Below are 20,878 nucleotides of genomic sequence, written 5' to 3' on the forward strand. Positions count from 1 at the left end.
AAATGCTGATTCATTTTCATTTTCTCTAGGTAGCAGAGGCTCAACGGGCAGAGTTTAGCCCTGCCCAGTTCTCTGGTCCAAAGAAGATCAACCTGAACCACTTGCTGAATTTCACTTTTGAACCCCGTGGCCAGGCGGGTCACTTTGAAGGCAGTGGACATGGCAGCTGGGGAAAAAGGAACAAGTGGGGGCATAAGCCTTTCAACAAGGAGCTCTTTTTACAGGCCAAGTGAGTGTGGCTCCTCCTAGGAGGAGAGGGACACCGGGCCTCTGGGCAGGGCGCTGAGACGTTTTCTACACTGCTGTGGGGGCGGGGCGGGGTGGGGGGCTTGTCAAGAGTTCTCCCTGCCCCTGTTTTTTCTTTTTCTTCTGCCTACTATTGAAAACCCATTTTCCAAGTGAATGTTCTTGGAACTTAAAAGAATATAATGCTTAAATAAATAAATAAGTGCTAAAATTAAGTAATGCTTTAGTATCATGGTGAGGCAGTCAAAGTGTTACTTCAGAATTGGACCCAGATTTGCATCTTGTTTTGACCTTTGATCTTGGGCGATTTACCTAACAACGTTGAGTTTCAGCTTCTCCTCTATACAGGAGGAAAGATTACTTAAGGGAGAATTGAATGGCAAGTTGGAGTGCTTGGCATACGTTTGCTCAAATACTGATTCCCTTTTTCTTTTTTCGTGGTGTTAGTTACAATGCAAGATTTAACCTTGGATCTGGACTGGAGTAACCATTTAATATTTTATATAAACTGGTACTCAAATGATTGAGTGAGGACAGCCTTTTCTGCTGCCTTGAAGACCAGCTGTGTTCCAGGATTTCTGGGGGTGAGGGAGCAAATACAAGCCTTCCTGCTGGTTGATGGAGCCTCAGTCTGGGTTAATTTTAGTTCAAGGGAGGCCTGTAGGCGGCTTGGCTGGGCTTGAAAGCAGAAAAAACGAAATTCATGGGTTTAGGCTCCTACCTGCTGAGTCTTTGGATTCCCTCCAGAGCCAGGGCTCAGTGCTTCACAAACCATGGCTGCTAATGGCCTGCATTTGATTTCTAAGTGAAGAGATGAAGTTCTGCGGAGGGCCTGTTGGTGGATTCTGCTGATAGTCTTCCTTTTCCTTGTCTTCCTCCCCATTTCCAGCTGCCAATTTGTGGTGTCTGAAGACCAAGACTACACAGTTCATTTTGCTGATCCTGATACCTTAGTCAATTGGGACTTTGTGGAACAAGTGGTGAGTAGCTTAGCTAAGCTATAACCTATTAATGGAAGAGAGAACTAAAGAACGGGACTGTGGTGACACAGCAGCCCTTGGCTGGGTTCACTACTGATTCCCTTTTCTGCATGGCCTTACTGTAGACATTTCCCAGAGATCAGCCCAGTTTGTTTCTCTTGGAGTTCATTTTGTGCTCTCTGTTGGCACAGACTTGTAAGACTGGGGAGTTGGAGGGCTCTGAGCCAAAGGTATAAAAGCGGTCCTATCTACTACCTTCCTTCTCCACGGAAGAAGTAGCCGGGGAAATACATGAGGGGCTCTGGTTACCCTCCTGACCCAGGGTGGACTCATTACGTGGACATTGCTTCATTGGTAGCCATCTGTAGTAATCATCATTAAACCGGGCCTCAGCTTTGTGGCTCCACGCCACTGCTATGTTTGTTTTCTATTGAAGTTACGAGGTCTGGGTATCCCCTTGCCATTCCTAGGTTATATGATGTAAAATATCTTTCAAAATATTAGGCCTCAAAGCCTGGACTTCTATTTCTGTACAATTTTTTTTTAAGATTTTATTTATTTTCAGAGAGGAAGAGAGGGAGAAAGTGGGGTTGGGGGGTAGAAACGTTCATTGGCTGCCTCTCTCGCATGCTCTCACCTGGGGACCCAGCCCGCATGTGCCCCGACTGGGAATCAAACTGGTGACCCTTCAGTTCACAGGCTGGCACTTAATGCACTGATCCACACCAGCCAGGGCCAAATTCGTAAAATCATCTGAGAATGACATAAAGCCTGTGAAACTTAAGTTTTTACATGCATTGGTTTAAATAAATGGAGAGCTATGTGAAGTGAAAGTCTCTGATTCCTCTGTTGAAAATTACTGGTGCATTACTTTTAGATTCTTTTTGTGCCTTTACATATGTATTTTTACATATAAATATTTTTTGTAAATGAGATCATTTGTTGATTTCTGTCTTTTCTTTCCCTTTGCAATAGAACCCCCCAAATACCTGTTATGTAGTTTTATTATATTAAACCATTATGTTTTCCTTAATGATCTGCTCAGAGTACTACTGTACATAAAACTTGCATTGTTGTACAATTGAAGAAGGTGTGTTGAGTAGAGATGTATAGGGATGGGAGAGGAGAGGCTTCAACTTGGGCAGTCCCTAGTCAATTCTGAAAGCAGTGTGACTTGTGGCATTTTGTTTCAGCGTATTTGTAGCCATGAAGTGCCGTCTTGCCCAATATGCCTGTATCCACCTACTGCAGCCAAGATAACCCGCTGTGGACACATCTTCTGCTGGGCATGCATCCTGCACTATCTTTCCCTGAGTGAGAAGACCTGGAGTAAATGTCCCATCTGCTACAGTTCTGTGCATAAGAAGGATCTCAAGAGGTGAGATGGAGATTTTGACTAGATTAAACATCAGTCTGCTAACTCCTTGTCCTGCTACATCTAAATGTCCATGTTACAGTGTTGTTGCCACAGAGTCCCGTCAGTATGTTGTTGGGGATACCATTACGATGCAGCTGATGAAGAGGGAGAAAGGGGTGTTGGTGGCTTTGCCCAAATCCAAATGGATGAATGTAGACCATCCTTTTCATCTAGGAGGTGAGTTCAGTTAATTTTGGAGGCAAATAATCCTGGGTATACTCTTTAAGGCTATCGAATAGCTTTCTAGTGTGGGAAATTTAGCCTTTGGGCGTGCAGTTTTTGGCATTTCCAGATTAGTCACAGGATTCTAGTAGGTTAGGGTGGAGCTTGCAGAGAGTGGCTTAACTCTTGGTTTCAAGTTTGGTTCAGTTGTATGTATTATGTGTATTTTAATTTTTCATTTTACAAGGCCTTGCTGAATAGTATGTGGCACTGTGCCCAGGCTTGGGGATTCTAGTCAGCCATTCCTGGCACCTGTCATCGAGAAACTCAGTAGTCTAATAGAAGAGACAGACCGGTAGCCAGGCAGTTTGGGTGTAGGGTATAGAATGTGACAAGTGCTCGTGGTGGGGAAAGTGCAAGGGGTTGTATTTCCTGTAGGAATGAGCATTGCATTAAAGTGCATTTCAGTTTCTGGGCAAAAGAGATTTCTCAATAAATGTTACATTGAAACAATTGACTCCTTATGGAATAAAGAATGAAAGTAGATTCCTATTTCCTACTGTTAATAAAAATCCATTCCTGGTGGATTGAAGAAGTAAATGTTAAAAATACCCACAACTTTTAAACCTTTAAAAGAAAGTATGGGGCAATGTCTTTATAAATCCTCATGTGTAGCCCTGGCTGGTGTGGCTCAGTGTATGGAGTGCTGGCCTGCAAGCTGAAGGGTTTCCGGTTGGACCTGCTCAGTGCACGTGGTGGGGTTGTGAGCTGGAGGTGTGTGAGAGGCATCTGGTTGATGTATGTCTCACACATTGCTGTTGCTCTCTCTCTGTCTTTCTCCCTCCCTTCCCCTCTCTAAAAGTAAATAAAATCTCTAAAAAAATGAATAAATAAATAAATAAACCTTTAGGTATAGGTGGATTTTGAACCAGGCTGAAACCATAGATGCTATAAAAGAAAAGATTGAGGGATAGAGGGAGGGCGAAACGGAGAAAGGGAGTCAAAGATAGGGTGAGAGAAGGAGGCTAGACTTCATATGGTGAGTACACAATAGAGTATACAGATGTCCGATTAATGTGTGTGTGAAATTTATAAAATGTTATTAACCAGTGTTACCTGAATAAAGTTAATAAAAAAGAAGCCCTGGCTGGTGTAGCTCAGTGGATTGAGCGCAGGCCTGTGAACCAAATGATCGAGGTTCGATTCCCAGTCAGGGTACATGCCTGGGTTGCAGGACAGTTCCCGGCAGGGGACAGTTCCCAGCAGGGGATGCACAAGAAGCAACTATACATTGATGTTTCTCTCCCTCTCTCCTTCCCTTTCCCTCTAAAGATAGATAAATAAAATATTTTTAAAAAAAGATTGATAAATTTGTAATCTGACAAGGTTCCTTAAAGTCAACAGATGATAAATAAACTGAAGGAAAATTCACACATTTAAAATTAGATTAATGTCCAGAACGTACAGGTGTTCTATAAAGTAGATTAACAAACTAGTACAAGAATGGGCTAAGCATATGACCAAACTTTTCCCAGAAAATGATATTGGAATAACCTCCAGATGTCTACAGAGAGTTTACTTTACTAAGAGTTTTGCAGATCAAAATCCCTATTAATCTAAAAAAAAAAAAACCCCGCCCTGGCTGGTGTAGCTCAGTGGATTGAGTGCGGGCCTTCGAACCAGATAATTGCGGTTTGACTCCCAGTCAGGGCACACGCCTGGGTTGCAGGCCAGTTTCCGGCAGGGGACACACCAGAGGTAACCATACATTGATATTTCTCTCCCTCTCTCCTTCCCTTCCCCTCTAAAGATAAAGAAATGAAAATATTTTTAAAAAATTAAAAAAAACCCAACACATTGGGAAGTTGAGGTATTGGCAGGGGTGGGGAAATCGGTACTTTTGGTGGTGGGAGTATAAATTAACAGCCTTTGGTGGGGGATTCAGTAGTATTGAAAATATGCATCACCTTTAATCTAGCATCTATCCTTAAATAGTGCAAAGCATTTGTATTGAGAGTGAATAAGGATTTTTTTAAACCATGAAATTGGCAATAAACTAAATATTCCTCAAGGAACTTACATATTAGAGTATATAGTACTGTGGAACACTATATAGAAAGTAAAAATGATAAGTCTCTGTGTTAATACTTAAAAAAAGAGATTTCATTTCTTTTTAGAGGGGAAAGGAAGTAGAGTGAGAGAAACATCAGTCAGTATGTGGTTGCCTCTCTGGCGCCACCCAGTGGAGACCTGGCCCACAACCAGGCATGTGCCCTGACTGGGAATTGATCCCATGACCTTTCTGTTCGCAGGCTGGCGCTCAACCTGCTGAGCCACACCAGCTAGGGCTAAACTTCTTAAAAAGTGTGGAAAATGTAGGGGAGGGAAGGAAAGGTAATAAATTACTCATGTTCCTTTTACCCAGAGATACACCAAAAGTTTTACCCTAGTCTGGTGTCTGCTTTTTTCCCCATGTACTGTCCTCAGACTTCTTTTTAATGACTACACCATCATGTTGTTAATCACTTCTTTGTTATTGGACTGGTCTTTTACAGCTTTTTTTGATATTATAGACAACACTGTAATCATTGAACATCAATTGACTAAATTTTGACTGCATCTTTGAGTTTCTTAGGATAGATTCCTGATATGATGGGGTCAAAATTATAAATCTTATATTAAGGTTATTGTTAAATTATTTTTAGGAAATCATGCTAAATTACTTCATCTTCACTTTAGAAAAACTGTGTATGAAAGTTTCTCTGTGGCTTCATGGTTGCAAGCCTTGAGCGTTGCACTTTTGTGACCATGCGGGCTCTCCTCCCCTAGACGAGCTGCACGGCCAGTACTCCAAGTTGCTGCTGGCCTCTAAGGAGCAGGTGCTGCACCGGGTGATTCGGGAGGAGAGGAGAGCGCTGGAGAAGCAGCTGGCAGAGGAGAAGCACAGTCCCGAGTCCTGCTTTATTGAGGCAGCCATCCAGGAGCTCAAGGTGAGATGATGCCCTGGAAGCGGGGCGGGATGGTGGGGGCAAGTCACTTCAGCCGCACTTAGAGATAATAGATAAGCATGGCGAGAGTAAAAAGGCTGTGACTTGCTCTGGGCTTTGGTGATGGAAGAGAAGGGCTGACCTAGTGGATTTTAAGCACTCTGGAACAAAAAGGAACATGCCAGAATGACCTTATAACTCACTGAAACACTGGAGTTTCTTAGGTTAGCTGTGTTCACAGTTAAGCAAGGTATGCTTTTTGTTTTCTAGGAAAACACTTGGATGTATTTTTAGAGATGTTTTGTTTGAGGGACCTTGTGGAGTATCACGGCCTATCCAGCAGGGCCTAGCAATGTCTGCTGAGGATTTCGGAGCAGCAAGAATTACCCAAATAAAGAATTCCCTGTCTTGTAACTTCTGCATCAGGGATTCTTAAGCTTTAACAAGCATCAGAATCACTGGTTGTTGGGCTCCACCCTGAAAGCTTGGTTCACTAGGTACTGTTCTTAAATTTACCTCGCTTAAGCTTCATATCTCGGTAAGATAAATACAACTATCACCTTTCACAGACAAGGAGATGGAATCATGGGTTAGGTAATTTGCTTGTAAGACACCTAACTGGTAAGAGACGAACATGGTACCTGAATTTCTGTTTCTCTGACTTCTAAGTCTTCTAGGGCAGGGTCCTGTGTGTTTAATTTTTATTTTCTTTATACAGGGCAGAGCATTTGTTCAAACACATTTCAGGTAGAAGAAAAACTAGAAGTAGAGCTGTCTGAGTGGAGGTGGGTGGGGTTGCCAGGCCCCACCTGCTTCTGCTCTGGGGCACTGCCTCAGCGCAGTTTGTGAAAACTAGTTCTGTGTTCTTGGATTTCTCTTGAGGATGCTTTTGTGTAGGGTTTTACTGTCAGAGACTCTAAACACTGCCATTCTGCTTGAGTACCAGGTGCTCTTTGCTTCCCATTTCCCTTAAAGATAGAGGATTTTAAGTACTTAAACTCTTCCCATTGGATCTTGTTGTCTTTTAACTTTTATTACTGTTGAGAGAGACCGTTGAAAGCCCTTTGCCTTCAAATTTAAGGGTGTTTCCAGAAACTGAGCTTTCTTCTGTCTTGTCTCTGTGGTCTAGACTCGGGAAGAAGCTCTGTCAGGATTGGCTGAAAGCGGAGGGGAGGTCACTGGTGTCGTGGCTACTCTGGAACAACTGGTGCTGATGGCTCCCTTGTCCAAGGAGTCCGTTTTTCAACCCAGGAAGGTTAGTGTGTCCCTTTTTCAGCCCAAATGGCTGCTGTCCCTCAGATGCTGCTGTTGAGCTGGTAGGCGCTGTGTGAGAGCTGAATTTTCTTGGAAGAGGAGACTCTGGGTGTTTCCTGTGTGCTTAGTAGTTCTTTCCCCGGGGGGGGGGGGGCGGTTGTTAAATCAGTAAATTTGATGGCTGAGATAAATATCCAGAGAGCTTGGTTTCTGCGCCTACCTTTGCCACGTGTACTTTCTGTTGACCTAGAATTTGTCCCAACAGGGAGTGCTAGAATATCTCTCTGCTTTTGATGAAGAAACCACCGAAGTCTCTTCTCTGGGCTCCTCTCGTCCTCTTGGTCTCCCTCTGGTAGAGGAAGAGGAAGCAGTGTCTGAACCGGAGCCTGGGGGCTTTTCAGAGGCCTGTGATGACTCGAAGTTAGCAAATGACAATCTTGGAGAGGGGACTGCCTGTACTGAGTCTAACCAGCAGGAGCCTTTCACCAGTTCAGACTTCACACGCCCGAGCAGCTCTCCTTGTTACTACTTTTACCAAGGTGAGGGGCCCTGAGAAGGAGGGCCGGGTTGCCACAGAGATGTTTCAGAGAAATGGCCTGACGCTCTGGGCAGAAGGACGTATCGCCACTAGGCCCTGGGTGCTTAGCCGGGGGGCGCTTAGCCTGGTGCCTTCTAGCCTGGGAGGGAAAGGCAGGCCCGGCTGCCAGAAGGGCCCCGTCTAGAGGACTGGCGAGGACTGTTGTGTGACAGAGCCACTTGTCTGCAGCGGAGGACGGGCAGTACATGTTCCTGCACCCTGTGAACGTGCGCTGCCTCGTGCGGGAGTACGGCAGCCTGGAGCGGAGCCCAGAGAAGATCTCAGCGACAGTGGTGGAGATCGCTGGGTATTCCATGTCTGAGGTAAGGCCTCCTTTAGCGGGGGGCTGGGCCTAGTCAGCCCAGTTCAGTTCACAAACCTTTGGGGCCTTTAGTTTTTGTATTTCTAAATATGTTATTGTCGGTGATGGTGGCTGTGAATTTTTTAAAAGTTAAACGGTGCTACCTTTTACAAGTTAAATGCTGGGATTCTGTTACATCAGCCACCCTGCTTTGTGCTTCATAGGTTATATTACTATGGTTTGGGGATATAAGTGTCTCCTACTTGCATTCCAGATGAGTTTGTTTCTCTTTCCCTGTATTGCTTGGGAGAAATGTCTGAGAAAACAAAAGTCCTTGGAGACTTTTTTAAAAGCTTAGATACCGATGAATTAATTGATGACTTATATATATAAAATTTTGCCCTTTGGGAGTTATCCCTGTATTGATCTGAAATTTGTTATAAGCCTATACTTCTCAGTACTAAACTTTCCATAAAACTTGCTGAAAAAGAAAAAATTAAACTTAAATTGGTGGGCTTCATTTTTTACTCTTTTAAGCCAACCTTTGTGCAGTAGGCAAATCTGCTTTATGTGTCTACCTAGTTATCATTAATTCTGTCAGTGGTTCTCAGATTTTTGCCAACAAATAACTTTTTATTTTCCTTATTCTCGCCCTTCAGTCATGGACTCCAGAAAATCAGAAACAGTTGATCAGCTTTAGATTGTTTATGGCCAGGCTCAATTCATTCATTTGCAGCACAGACCAAAAAAACCACATTTGGTTGCCAAGTCTACCTTACTGTAGCTTAATTGACACTTTGTGTGTGGCTTTTCAACGTGGTGGTAACTTGAGCACTGCTCTTTGAGCTCCAGTGCTGTCTGTGAGTGTGTGTAGACTGTTGGCTGGCCAGGGTGGGGGTTTCTTTCTACTCGTAGAGCAAGGCCTGGGCTTACTCGAGTGTTGGTCCCCTTTCCACTGTAGGATGTTCGACAGCGTCATAGGTATCTCTCTCACTTGCCTCTCACCTGCGAGTTTAGCATCTGCGAACTGGCTCTGCAGCCTCCTCTGGTCTCTAAGGAAACCTTAGAGATATTCTCAGGTAAGAATGCCCTGGCTTTGCTTCTCTTTAGAGTGGAATACAGGAGTTCTTGTGACTAGACACCCAGGGTGGGAGGAGTTAAGGAGCTACCACTCCTTATGGGTCTCCCCATTTGTCTCAGAACCTCTTGATATAGTTTATCGAGTCCATCTGGGGCCACCCATGTGGCCTTAGCTACTAATCAACTGGGAGGAGGAAATGGCCAGGTTGTCCTGGGTCAGTCTCCTCATAACTCGACCAACCCACAGACGACATTGAGAAGAGGAAGCGTCAGCGCCAGAAGAAGGCTCGGGAGGAGCGTCGTCGAGAACGTAGAATTGAGATGGAAGAGAACAAGAAACAGGGCAAGTGTAAGTTCAAGAACTCTTACCTTGAACTAGAACAGCTGTGCATCATTGTACAGAGTCTCAGTGCCTGAGCCCAGGAGTCAGGCTGCTTGGGTTCATGTCCCAACCTGCCACTTATTCTCTTCAGTTACTTATACTGCTTGATTGATTTTAGAGGGAGAGAGAGAAACATCAGTTTCTTGTTCTGCTTATTTAGGCATTCATTCATTGATTCTTGTACGTGCTACTGTGACTGGGGATCAAACCCTTGGTGTATCGGGATGACTTTTAACCAACTGAGCTATCCAGCCAGGGCTTCTTCCTCAACTCTCATGATGAGAGTTGAGAGTACCTCCTTCATAAACTTAATTTGGATTGAAGTGCATGGCACATAGTAAGGAGTAAGATTAAATTCATCCTTGGCATAGTTGGTGCAAAAACCTGGTGGGGGAGAGAATTGGAGATCTGAATGCTGGGGTTAATTGTCCCACGTGCTCTCTGGATGGATCATTAATCTCACCTTTACTCTCTAAGGTGACAGTTATAAATTAGGGTTTTAGAGCTTCTTGTCTACATCCTACTCCCCTGGGGGAGTTGTATGGACTGTCCTCACCTGTTCGAAAAAGATTTGAGGAAACTAAATGGACCTACCATTTTCACCTTTTCTGTACAGACCCAGAAGTCCACATACCCCTAGAGAATCTACAGCAGTTTCCTGCCTTCAATTCCTACACGTGCTCCTCCGATTCTTCTTTGGGTCCCACCAGCACTGAGGGCCATGGGGCTTTCCCCATTTCTCCTCTTAGCAGAAGTCCGGGTTCCCAAGCAGGTAAATAAAGTTGGGATGTAAAGAATGAAGCTGGCCACTAGCCACAGACCTTAAAGTCCTAGTGTGTGAATTTACAACCCTGACATGTCCGGCATGGTGAGGTCTTTAGGTGACTAGCCTTATTTTGGATAGTATGTTCCTGAAGTACGTCAGATTCTTGCATTTGATTCACTTTTACCTTTGGTTGTACTGAATACTTGATGCCTTAGAGAAAAACCTCAAAGCAGCTCATGTGGCAGGGTAGTTACATAGAGATTTTCCCCTGTGACCCTGCTCTTTTATTTCTAGTTTCTGCCTTTGAGATACTCCCCCTGTGTGCTGAGTGTGTTTGTTTGTGTATGTCTCCTTGTAGCGTTGTTATAATAGGTGGTGGGGGGCAGGGGGAGAAATGGTCTACAAAGTCTTCTGGTAGGTAAATGGCTAAATTACAGTATTTATGCTTTGAAATACTTTCCACCTACTGAAGAAGGAAATAGCTTTCTCCATGAACTAATGGGTAGACCTTTAAGATAAAAGGAAGTTGTAGAACAAAACAAAACATGATACCATTTGTGGGTTTAAAGAAAAACCACACCAAAAAAGCATTTCATATAAATGTATAGAAAAATATTGGGATGATTATGTCCCAAACTGGTAATGGTGTTAGACCCTAGGGAGTGAGACCATGGTTGAGAGGTTGTTCAGAGGCCTTTAGTGTTTTAGAGAGAAGGTATTACAAAATTAAACACTTGAAAAAGAGTTGCTGTAATTTTAGATATCATTTCTGCTCTTCGTCCACCTAACATATTGTGATACTTAAATTTATTTCTCTGTCAGGTATTTTAAACAAAATGTCCAAGATCAGAATTTAAAGCTCTGTTACCCTTGTGATCACATGCCCGTCGTGATGAGGAACCTGGGGCTAAGGCAGGGATTTGGTTAGTGGCAGGGACTGGGACTAGAACCTGAATCTTGAGGGCTGCACAACCATGACGCTCTGAAGAGTGCATTTAGCTGAAAAGAGAGCTGCCATCCAAAGAAACACGGAGGACATCAGCCCATCACTCGTGATGTAAAAACTGTTTCACACACTAGCTTTTCTGAAGGTGTGGGCCTTAGTGTATTTACGCAGGAGCAGTTGGGTGGTCCTAGGAACAGAAGCACTAAACCGTCCTGGCTGGCGATGGAGGGGCCCGCTTATAGTGGAGTGAATATGCTTCTCCCTCCCAGTCCGGGTCAAGGCGGTGGGTAGACTTGATCCGTGGGAAACGTAAGGTCAGAAAGGACGGGAGGACTGTTGCCTAGGGAGTATGAGGACAAGCTTGCATCTTCATTCTGGATTTGGTTGTGTGTGTGTTTTGGATTTTAACTGAATATTCCCAAGTCATAGACATCTGATGGCTGGAACACAAAGGCTGACATGAGTAAATTTTTTTTAATCTTTTACTTGGAGCTTTCTCATCTATCTAAAACCAGATCCTAACAATCCAGACCTAGGTCCTGAGAGCTAGCCAATGTGGAAAGCTCATTCACAGTATTTCTTACTGTGTGAATAGATTCCACCTTCCGTGTTACTGTAAAAACTACACTTCTCTCTGTGTAGTGATCATTGGTGTGAATAATAGGCCATATTTTTGGCTTTTTGAGAACATGGCAGAGTTGAATTTAGATCAAGGTTTGCTTTTTGAGGTGAGATTGGTAATTGTCCACACCTGATTCAGGGTTCCCACTTCACTGGGACTTGACTCTCATAATCAGGTCTCTGGTTCCCTTTCAGACTTCCTGCTGACCCCTGTGTCCCCCCCTGGCAGTCAGGGCAGCCCTGCATTCTGCATTGGGAGTCTGGAAGAAGACTCCCCTCTCCCTTCCTTTGCCCAGGTAAATCCTTTGGTTGTGGAACAGGCCGAGAGTGTTTACATGAACTCTACTGCTTGTTCTTTCTGGAAATTCCTGTTGCAGAAGGGGAGGCTTACAGGCTAGTATTTCACTCATTTTAATGATCATGGAACTTTTTTCAGAGGGAGGCTCATAGCTTTAGTCTCAGATATTACTGTGGGTACCAAGAAGGGGGGAAACCAAGAGTAGTTGAGGGAGAGAATCAGAGTTCTTGTGATTTAACAAATCATTAGGTTTCTTTTTTCCCCTTTCCCACTTGGGCAGATGCTGAGGGTTGGAAAAGCAAAAGCAGATGTGTGGCCCAAAACGGCTCCAACAAAAGGTGAGGATGTCCCTCCTGGTAAAGGGGGATTTTGGCCCCTTTCAGAAAGTGTAAGTCTCTGGAGTTGTAACCCTGGTATTTTTTTAGATGAAAACAGCTTAGTCCCTCCTGCCACCGTGGACAGTGATGGGGAGAGTGATAACTCGGACCGTGTTCCTGTGCCCAGTTTCCAGAATTCCTTCAGCCAAGCTATTGAAGCGGCCTTCATGAAACTGGATGCGCCAGCCGCTGCAGACGTCCTCTCCGGTAAAGGCAGAGCTGGGGGCCACCAGCAGCAGGCCTGCGGCCGGACGCTCTTCCCTGAGCCTTTAGGCCCACGTTTTAGTGTCAGCTAACCTTCCATTTGGTGTGTCGTGTAGGAACTTTTTGCCACCTCGGGTTAATCCTTGAGGCTTGGATGTGAAATTCTGAGGAACTCTATCCCCACCCCCCAAGATACAGTAGTGGTGTGTAGATTTTGGAATCCTGGGTTGGTAAAGGGTGGCTAATCGATGCAGAAATTAGGCTGAAAGCCCACCCCCAGGCAGTGGTGTTTGTGATAAGAGTAACACTGACATCTGTGTTGTGCTTCTGTGTGTGCCTGGCATGTGCTAATTTCATTCTCCCATTGGCCATATCAAATGGGCATTACTCTCATGTTACACGTGAGGAAACAGGTCTAGGGAGATAAAGTGTAGGTGACTTGCCCAAAGACAAACACCTGGAGCATGCAAAGGACTGGTGTGTGGGTGGGGCTACTCTGATTGCAGGGCCCGCACTCTTAGCTCCCACTCCCATTCTCAGTAACGAAAACGGCCCAGGGAACAAGGGGACAGCATTCTAAGCTAAGCTCTCTTTCTGTTTCCATTTAGAAGAGAAAGGAGGAAAGAAAAGAAAAAAGCAGAAACAGAAGCTTCTGTTCAGCACCTCAGTTGTCCACACCAAGTGAACCGCCGGCCCAGGCCACCTTCTCCATTGGGTTTCCTTTTTTCTGTGCTTTTGTTTTGCTGCTGTAATTTTTAAGTATTTGAATTCGAACAGATTAGCTCTGGGTGGGGGGAGGGGGTTTCCACAACATGAGGGGGAACCAAGATTTTAAATACAGTGTATTTTCCAGCTTCCCATCTTTACACCAAAAATAAAGTGTTGACACTCACAAGAGATCTCTTCCTGCCAAGGTTTAGTTTGTTGCCAGGTCTTTTTGACCCATGTGTGATTAGTTTTTCACAACACCAGATGAATTTGAGTTTTTTTAACATCCCTTGGAACAGCCCCAGCCAAAGTGTTAGGTAGCACCACTCTGCTGACATCGGGCATCAGGGCATCATGGTTTCTGCACACCTAGCGGTGTGTCTTTTAAAAATAGTTAAATCTTTTCTATCTGTTCAGTTCTCTTAAACAGGGATGGGAATAAAATGGATGTAGGGTACCCTGCTCAGACTGCAGTTCTCCAACTGACATGTGGGACCAGACCTGGGTTGCACTTGCATGTGTGATGGAGGGTTTTGTCTCCTGCACGTGGCCACCGTTTGGCAAGGGAAGTTGTAACTATCAACTGAGGAAGCCTGGGGACCTGCCAACCTTTAAATCAAACTTCTTTCAAGTGATGGTAGCCTGAGTTGCGGGAACAGAGGAGTCCAGCACACCTGGAGGCAGGGCAGGTTTGGAAGCAGTGAGGCTGCCCACCGCCTCCCTGTTGTCTAGAGTAGTCTTTGTTTTGGTTGGAGCTAAATTTGAGTGATGTGAATTCTTTTGCTGCTTAATAAAGTAACCTCTAGGTGTAATAGGATGTGAAGGCAAACAATTGAAATAAATTACCTGCACAAGCAACTCGAGCTTTCTGTTTTATTGAACTTCAATTCAGGTCAGCTAGACCTTATCATAGTTAAAGTAACAACTGCTGTGAGTTTGAGCAGTTCTGTGCTCTCGCAGTAACGTCTTTGCTAGTGTCAAGTCTGAATAAAAAGGGTTCATGAGCTAGGCTTAATGGCTTTAACCTGTCGTTCTGTTTAATATGTATATTTTCATTTTTAAAGATTTTATTTATATTTAGATGGGGGGAGGGAGGAAGAAAGGGAGAGAAACATCAATGTGTGGTTGCCTATCTGGCGCCCCACCCCGTAGGGACCTGGTCCGCAACCCAGGCATATACCCTGACTGGGAATCGAACCCATGACCCTTTGGTTTTCAGGCTGGCGCTCAATCCACCGAGTTAGCCAGGGCTAACTTGCCATTCTTAAAAGGAGGCAGTTTAGAAATCCCAGTTCAGGAACTCTGGGGATGAGGGTGTTCCAGCCTGAGATGAGAGAACACATTGAAGCACAAGTGAAACATCTATCAAATGTGTCAGGGACTTTGAGTGGCATCCATCTTGTTAAGGAGAAAGCAGATCCTAGAAAGGGGAAGATCCTGCTGCCTCCCAGAATGTCGGGTTCCAACAAGTGGGCAAGTGGGCCCGCAGGCTTGGGCACCGCACAGCCTGCACAGGTTCACTCCATTGCTTCAGCCACCTCATCACCACCATCGGAAAGTTCCTCGTCACCGGATTCTCTCTCTAGTAAACAGCTTTTTGTGACAGACTTCTGGATAGCTTCCCGCTCTCCTGGAGAAAAGCAGACAGCATGGATGAAAGGCGTTTTTGAGTGTGACCTCTTACTCAGCCAGAGGTCGGTCACTGCTCAGTGGACACCAGGCTGGTGTTGCTTACCTTCATCAGTGCAGTTCTGCAACAAGATCAACAGCTGCCTCCTGTTGTACTGAATCAGGAACTTCTGACACGTTCTAATTGTACCTGGCACGTGAAAGCTTTGTGGTCAACAGCTTGTGAAAGGTGTCTGCCCCAGACACTCTCAGAGCTAGGGGAAGCATCTTGTTCTCAGCAGGAGAGGAAGACCCACCCATCGGTCATGAGTTAACTCGGAACCTGTTACCTACTGAAAATCAGCCATACCACATGCCCTCCTACCTCCCACGTGTAAGGTGTTGAGAAAGCACGGGTAACGGTGTCCTTTGTTCTCCAAGTACGTGATGAAGGGGAGAGCTGACCACACAAGCTGGTAGAATTCCTTTCGGCATCGAAGTAGCACTACTCCAGTATAGGCATTGAGGTATCGCACTATAGAAGGGGAAAAGAATTCATTTTGGGAAATTGGATTCTCAGAAGCAAGTTAAAAATCTTAGGATAACAGAGACTGTGCCAGAGAATGTTCAAGGCAGTGGCACTTGGGACAGTTAAAAACAGGCTCCTGAAGGAAACATTTTAGGACAGATCATTTACAAAAGGGGGTTAGACAATATCTAGGGCCTTCCACATTGCTCAGAACTGGTGAATAAATTCAGTTTTATTTTTCCAAGAGAGGAAGGGAGGGAGAAAGGGGGAGCGAAACAGCACTCTGTTGCCTCTCACTTTCACCCAAGGGGGGACCTGGCCAGCAATCCAGATATGTGCCCTGACTGGGAATCAAACCAGTGACCCCTTGGTTCACCAGCCAGCGCTCATCCACTGAGCCACACCAGTCAGGGCTCCGATTTTCTTTAACTGTTCTTTTTTAAAAAATAAATATTTTATTTATTTATCTTTAGAGGGGAAGGGAAAGAGAAAGAGAAATATCAATGTATGGTTGCTTCTCGTTAGTCCCCTGCTGGGAACCGGCCTGCAACCCAGGCATGCGCCCTGCCTGGGAATCGAACTGGGATCACGTGGTTCGCAGGCCCACGCTCAATCCACTGAGCTACATCAGTCAGGGCTCTTTAAATGTTCTAATTTACTGATTTGTTAACAATAAACGGGGTGGAGAGGTGGAGACCCATCTTCCTCAGAAAAGAAACCCTTGGCTGAAAAATGGTTCTGTGGCTAGGTTCTTGTAGCAACTGAAAGAATTGTGCCTAAGTGCGTGTAAATACCCAGTATTCCCTGTGGAGCATGGCCGTCAAGAGGGCCCTCTTCTTCCCACTTTACAACTGTGTGTTCTGTACTTTACAGGCCCTATTAAGGGCTTTTCAGGATTCTGTTGGGGTTTTCCCCCCATGTGATGTCAATATAACCAACCAGTCACCTAACAACAGTAACTCTACTACCCTCATTTGTTTCTGACCATCCTATTAAATTTAGTCTCAATTCCCAATATACACATCAAATAGGTACAGGGGACTCCTACCCACAGTTCCACTGTCTTCCGCTCTTAGCTCTCAGCCTAACTTTGGACTCGTCCACAACTGGGGCTCTGGACCCCAGGCGCCTGACGAGGACGACATCGTACGGAGAGGATGGTTCATCAGGCTGGGCAGCTCCGGGGGGTCACTTGTGCCCTTTCTTTCTCCCTCCAGCCCCCAATCTCTCCAAGGCTCCCCGCTTCCTTTCCCCAGCCCGGTCGGCCCGGTTCCCTAGCACCTTCGTACCGGCAAAGCCTATAGAGCAGGCGGCTGCACCGAAAGTCCCGTGCACACGGGCGATCGTGTCCCGTACAAGGCCGCCCAATGCTCGGTCATCCAGACTCAGGCGGCAGCGGGGGTCATCAGACACCACTTCGCAGAGTAGGTACCTGCGGCGGGCGAGAGGGAGGTGAGCGCGGGGCCAGGGTCACGGGCAGCGGGACTGGAAGGGCGCTGATGAGACGCTCACCTGTGCTTGAACCGCACCATGGCGACTTCCGCCCCTGGCTTCCCTGCGCGCTAACTGTAGCCTCCGCAGTCTCGTAGCCACTCAGAGAGGGATGCAGCATAGGAAGGCGGAGCTGTAATGCTGAGAGGCTGAGCCCAGTGTCAGTCTCCTTCAAGCCCGCCTTCATTTGCGTTTGCAGAGCGCAAGCGTACTGCTGAGTTCCAGGCTGCTTTGGTTGGTTCGGTGCTGTACTCCACGTCGGAGCAGTTTGAGACTTTGATGGGTATTTCTACTCCACGCCAGTTTTCAGTACTGCGTAGGATGCAGCTGCTGCATGTGGGTCCCTCGGGGGGACTTTACTTCCTGTAACATTGCAATACAGTTGTGTATGCGCTTGTGTTCTCTCCTTAAAGCTGGGCGATGGAATTCCTGTATTTGCAGGCCAGGGATTGACCTATGAAATCGGACGCTTTCAGATTAGGCTCGATTATTCAGATTATTTTTTTCTATATAGCCAAATATGTTATTACTGTTCGGATTTTTCAGCAATCTTACAGAGGCGGGTGTGTCGTCTCGGCGTTTTTGTGGTTTTGGTTTTTTTTTTGGGGGGGTGTCATATTTTCCAGTTTTTAAACTGAAAAGCACAAAGAAGCAAATAAATTATAACTCCATCATCGAGAGAGAGTAATTTATTATATGGTGTATTTTTCCGCGTTATTTCTCCCATGTGCCAATGGTTCTCAAAGTGCGATGCAGAGACCACGGGGTTTTCCAAAACTCTAAGGTCAAAAAAATTACTTTCATGTCAACAGTAAGATGTTCTTTGCCTTTTTTATTTTCACATTGGACCGTAAAGTTTTCCAGAGGGTACGTGACATGTGCTGATACCACTCTAACAGCTAACGCAATTGTGTATTGTGTTTTAAATATTTCTGTTTTAATAGCCATGGTAAATATCCAGTGTCTATCTATCCCACAAAAACAAATGCTCTTTGGGATCCTCAATAATCTGAATGCAAAGGGGTCCTGAAACAATGAGAACAGTGTGAGATGAGAACTGCTGTCCTGTGCTGTTATCTATTTTTTTAAGAATAGAATCATACTGTTTAGTACTCTTTTGCTGCTTGAAAAACTGTATGTTATTGAGATAGCATCCATAAAGTGCATATAAGTGTACAACTCAATGAATTTTAACATGTGTACAGACTTGTGTAACCACCGTCCAGATTAAGAGCATTTCCAGCTACCAAGCAGGGTCCAATGCCCTCTTCCCAGTCAAAATTCTTTCCAGAAGTAGCCTCTATTCTGACTTCAATTTTGAAAGATTAGTTTTGCCTGTTCTTGAATTTTAGGTAAATACCTGACAACATGTTTTTATGTGTGTGTCTGTCTCCTTTCCCTCAACATAATGCCTGTAAAATTCATTCTCTTCGTTCGACTGTATTTTCATGTCAAATGTTCAGCGACATTATCAGCTACACAGTATTGTATTCTTTGGATGAACCACCGTTAAACTGGTCAACATTTCCGTGATGTATGTTTATATTACTTCCAGAGTTGCTTGTCATACCCAGCACTTTGATGCACACCCTTGTGACTAGGTGTTTATACCTATGCCCGACTATTAGTGGAACTGTCAAGGACTTGGCTGGCCCTGTGAGGTCCACAAAGGGAGGCAGGTTTCACAATTGATTATTTGCAAGATCTGAAATAAGTCCTCAATTTTCCCATCTCATCTTTCACCTCCTTAAAGAAGGGATTCTGAGGAAGGAAGAGGGGCGTGAGGGGAGGCAGAAGAGCACTGGCCCTGATGAGGGAATAGCGTCTGCTTTTTCTTCTCACTCAAGAACAACCTCATTACCTTTTTTTTTTTAAGGTAAGGTCTCGCCAGCGTCCCCCTTTGGCCAGCAGGGGGCGACAGAGGCCTGTAGTGCATAGAGAAAGACAGCCCCAGAGTTCTCCCTTCTCCCTCGCGTCCCTAAAATAACGCCTCTAATACTTCCTGGCCTTCAACTCACTTTATCCCAACATTTTATGGGAAGCAGCTAGGGCTCAGATCAAATTCACACACTCGGTAGGAAGCAGGAGGAGAATTCCAACCCAATGCCATTTGTCTCCAAGGTCCTTGCTCTTACCCACCGTCTGATGTTCTGTGCAGGGCTTCTCTTGTCCACTTCGTGTGAAAGGGAGAGGCTTAGGTTCGAATCCCCTCTTCGTCACTATGCAGTCACATGCTGTCGTGGGGGATTAAGTCGTGCCGGTAGATCTCAGTTTCCTCATCTGTGCAGTAGGAAAATAATGGTTCCGCCCTCGTGGGTGGATGTAAGATTTAAACGAGTTCACGTGGGCGAAACGCCTGGCACGGTAAGTAAACTGTTTTGTTCTTTTATTTCTCTAGCATAGGGCTTGCAAAATATATATTGTTTAAACTTATTTTTATTGTATTTTTTCCATTACCATTAGTCCACCTCATATACACCCCTCTACCCGCCTCCCCCTGCAAATCACCACGCCGTTGTCCCCGTCCAGGAGTCCTTTCTAAACTCTGTTTCGAATGAATGATCCACTCCTTCCCCCCCCCAGGCCCAGCTCCTGGAGGGACGCTCCCTTGGGCGGCCCTGGAACCCCCTCCTCTGACCAGGATGGGCCTCCTGCCGGCCCCACGCGGATCGGGATACCGGCGGTAGCCCCGCGGGTCCCGCGGCCCAGGCGGGCGGCGCCGGCGACGCAGCCGGCTCCCTGCGGTAATTAGCCAGTGCCGGCTACGGCTCCGCCAGCCTCTAATTACACGTCTCCTAATGAGGCCGGCGGCTGTTTGCAATCACCCGGTCTCCGCCGCGCCGCACGGGAGGACGCGGGGGAATCCGCCCAGGAGGCGTGGAGGGCGGCGGCCTCCTCCGGGGCGGCGACCGAGGTGTGCCCCCGCCGTGCGCGTTCCCGGAACGCCGGGCGGCCGCGGGCGGTCAGTCCCCTCGATTCTCTCCTAACCGGGCCGCAGAGCCAGTATGATCCGCAGTCCACAGGTGAGTAAGGGGACTGAGACTGGGAGTGGAGAGCTCACACAGGCACCAACTCAGGCAGGAAGGGGCTCATTAATAGTGATCTCTCTGACCCCCCAGCCTGTCCTTTGAACCGAGTCGGGAACTGCCTGGATCCATGGGGTGTACTATACTACTCGCTGTCACTGCTCCTGGACAGTCGGAGGAAGGTCCCACATCATATAAATGGGAGATGAGGGAGGGGAGCTCAGCAAACGGCCTTTGAGCGCTTCCGCTTCTTCCCATCTGAGGGTTCCCACGCTCAATTTGTGCTTTTGGATCAGACACAAAACCGAGTATTAATTCTGGCAAGGCCTTTAAAGCTTACTTGAAACCATAAAATCACACAACCCATTTTACAGACCAGGAAATCCGGAACATTCCCTAGGGAGGTGGCTGGGGCAACTACTAAAATGCTCCAGTAAGAAAAGGGTGGGAAGCTACACCTGTTAACCTTGTTCCAGGGCCTTCTGGGGAGAGGGGAATCCAGAGTCGCTGGCTTTATTCTTCGTCTTTATCTAACGGGCTACCGTTTATGAGGCTCTTACTAGGTGCCAGGCAGTGAACACTAAACACTTCATTTGTTTGACGTCATTCAGTCTGCACATCAACCCCACGAGGGCAGATCTCAGGGAGGGAAATGACTTGCTGGAGGTCGCACAGTCATTTCCATCTGCAGAAGACCTTTTGTCTCTCCCCAAAACCTGTGCTCTTAACTCCATGCTCTCCATCTCTTCTGGGATGTCTGGGACCTAGAGGGATGTTCAAAGAAGGCAAACCCAACCAGGGTGCCATTCCAAGGTGCCCTTGGCATCTCCAGGGTCCCTGTCAGATCCTGGATGCTGCCGCGGTGGGTGGTGACCGAGGAAAATTGTGTCTGCTTTAGCATTTTGTTAAGCAGCTGCT

The 20,878-nt window shown here is 46.1% G+C and overlaps 2 protein-coding genes across 3 annotated transcripts in view; one reads left to right on the forward strand and one right to left on the reverse strand.

The window, feature by feature from the left end:
• Nucleotides 1–14,294, forward strand: part of RNF10 (ring finger protein 10) — a 31,220-nt gene extending 16,926 nt beyond the window's left edge. For both annotated transcript variants that reach the window (XM_037052259.1, XM_037052260.1), the window contains 15 exons: nucleotides 30–229; nucleotides 1,136–1,226; nucleotides 2,420–2,604; nucleotides 2,684–2,820; nucleotides 5,635–5,795; nucleotides 6,922–7,047; nucleotides 7,312–7,585; nucleotides 7,813–7,946; nucleotides 8,886–9,003; nucleotides 9,252–9,353; nucleotides 10,003–10,158; nucleotides 11,915–12,015; nucleotides 12,298–12,355; nucleotides 12,443–12,601; nucleotides 13,207–14,294. In XM_037052259.1, the coding sequence (XP_036908154.1) occupies nucleotides 30–229; nucleotides 1,136–1,226; nucleotides 2,420–2,604; nucleotides 2,684–2,820; nucleotides 5,635–5,795; nucleotides 6,922–7,047; nucleotides 7,312–7,585; nucleotides 7,813–7,946; nucleotides 8,886–9,003; nucleotides 9,252–9,353; nucleotides 10,003–10,158; nucleotides 11,915–12,015; nucleotides 12,298–12,355; nucleotides 12,443–12,601; nucleotides 13,207–13,283 (2,079 nt within the window). In that variant the 3' untranslated portion in view covers nucleotides 13,284–14,294. The remainder of the gene's footprint in view (nucleotides 1–29; nucleotides 230–1,135; nucleotides 1,227–2,419; nucleotides 2,605–2,683; nucleotides 2,821–5,634; nucleotides 5,796–6,921; nucleotides 7,048–7,311; nucleotides 7,586–7,812; nucleotides 7,947–8,885; nucleotides 9,004–9,251; nucleotides 9,354–10,002; nucleotides 10,159–11,914; nucleotides 12,016–12,297; nucleotides 12,356–12,442; nucleotides 12,602–13,206) is intronic.
• A 188-nt stretch (nucleotides 14,295–14,482) lies between these two features.
• Nucleotides 14,483–17,035, reverse strand: POP5 (POP5 ribonuclease P/MRP subunit). Its single transcript, XM_037052261.1, has 5 exons — nucleotides 16,956–17,035; nucleotides 16,733–16,875; nucleotides 15,300–15,449; nucleotides 15,042–15,125; nucleotides 14,483–14,936 (listed from the first exon to the last, which is right to left on the reverse strand). Exons 1-5 carry the CDS (start codon nucleotides 16,973–16,975, stop codon nucleotides 14,824–14,826), a joined length of 510 nt encoding a protein of 169 aa, XP_036908156.1. The 5' UTR covers nucleotides 16,976–17,035; the 3' UTR covers nucleotides 14,483–14,823.
• Between the last annotated feature and the right edge of the window lie 3,843 nt (nucleotides 17,036–20,878).

The sequence above is a fragment of the Sturnira hondurensis genome, unplaced genomic scaffold (genome assembly GCF_014824575.4).
Source record: "Sturnira hondurensis isolate 20B ecotype Veracruz unplaced genomic scaffold, ASM1482457v3 Scaffold0007406, whole genome shotgun sequence".
In the NCBI taxonomy this organism is placed as follows: domain Eukaryota; kingdom Metazoa; phylum Chordata; class Mammalia; order Chiroptera; family Phyllostomidae; genus Sturnira; species Sturnira hondurensis.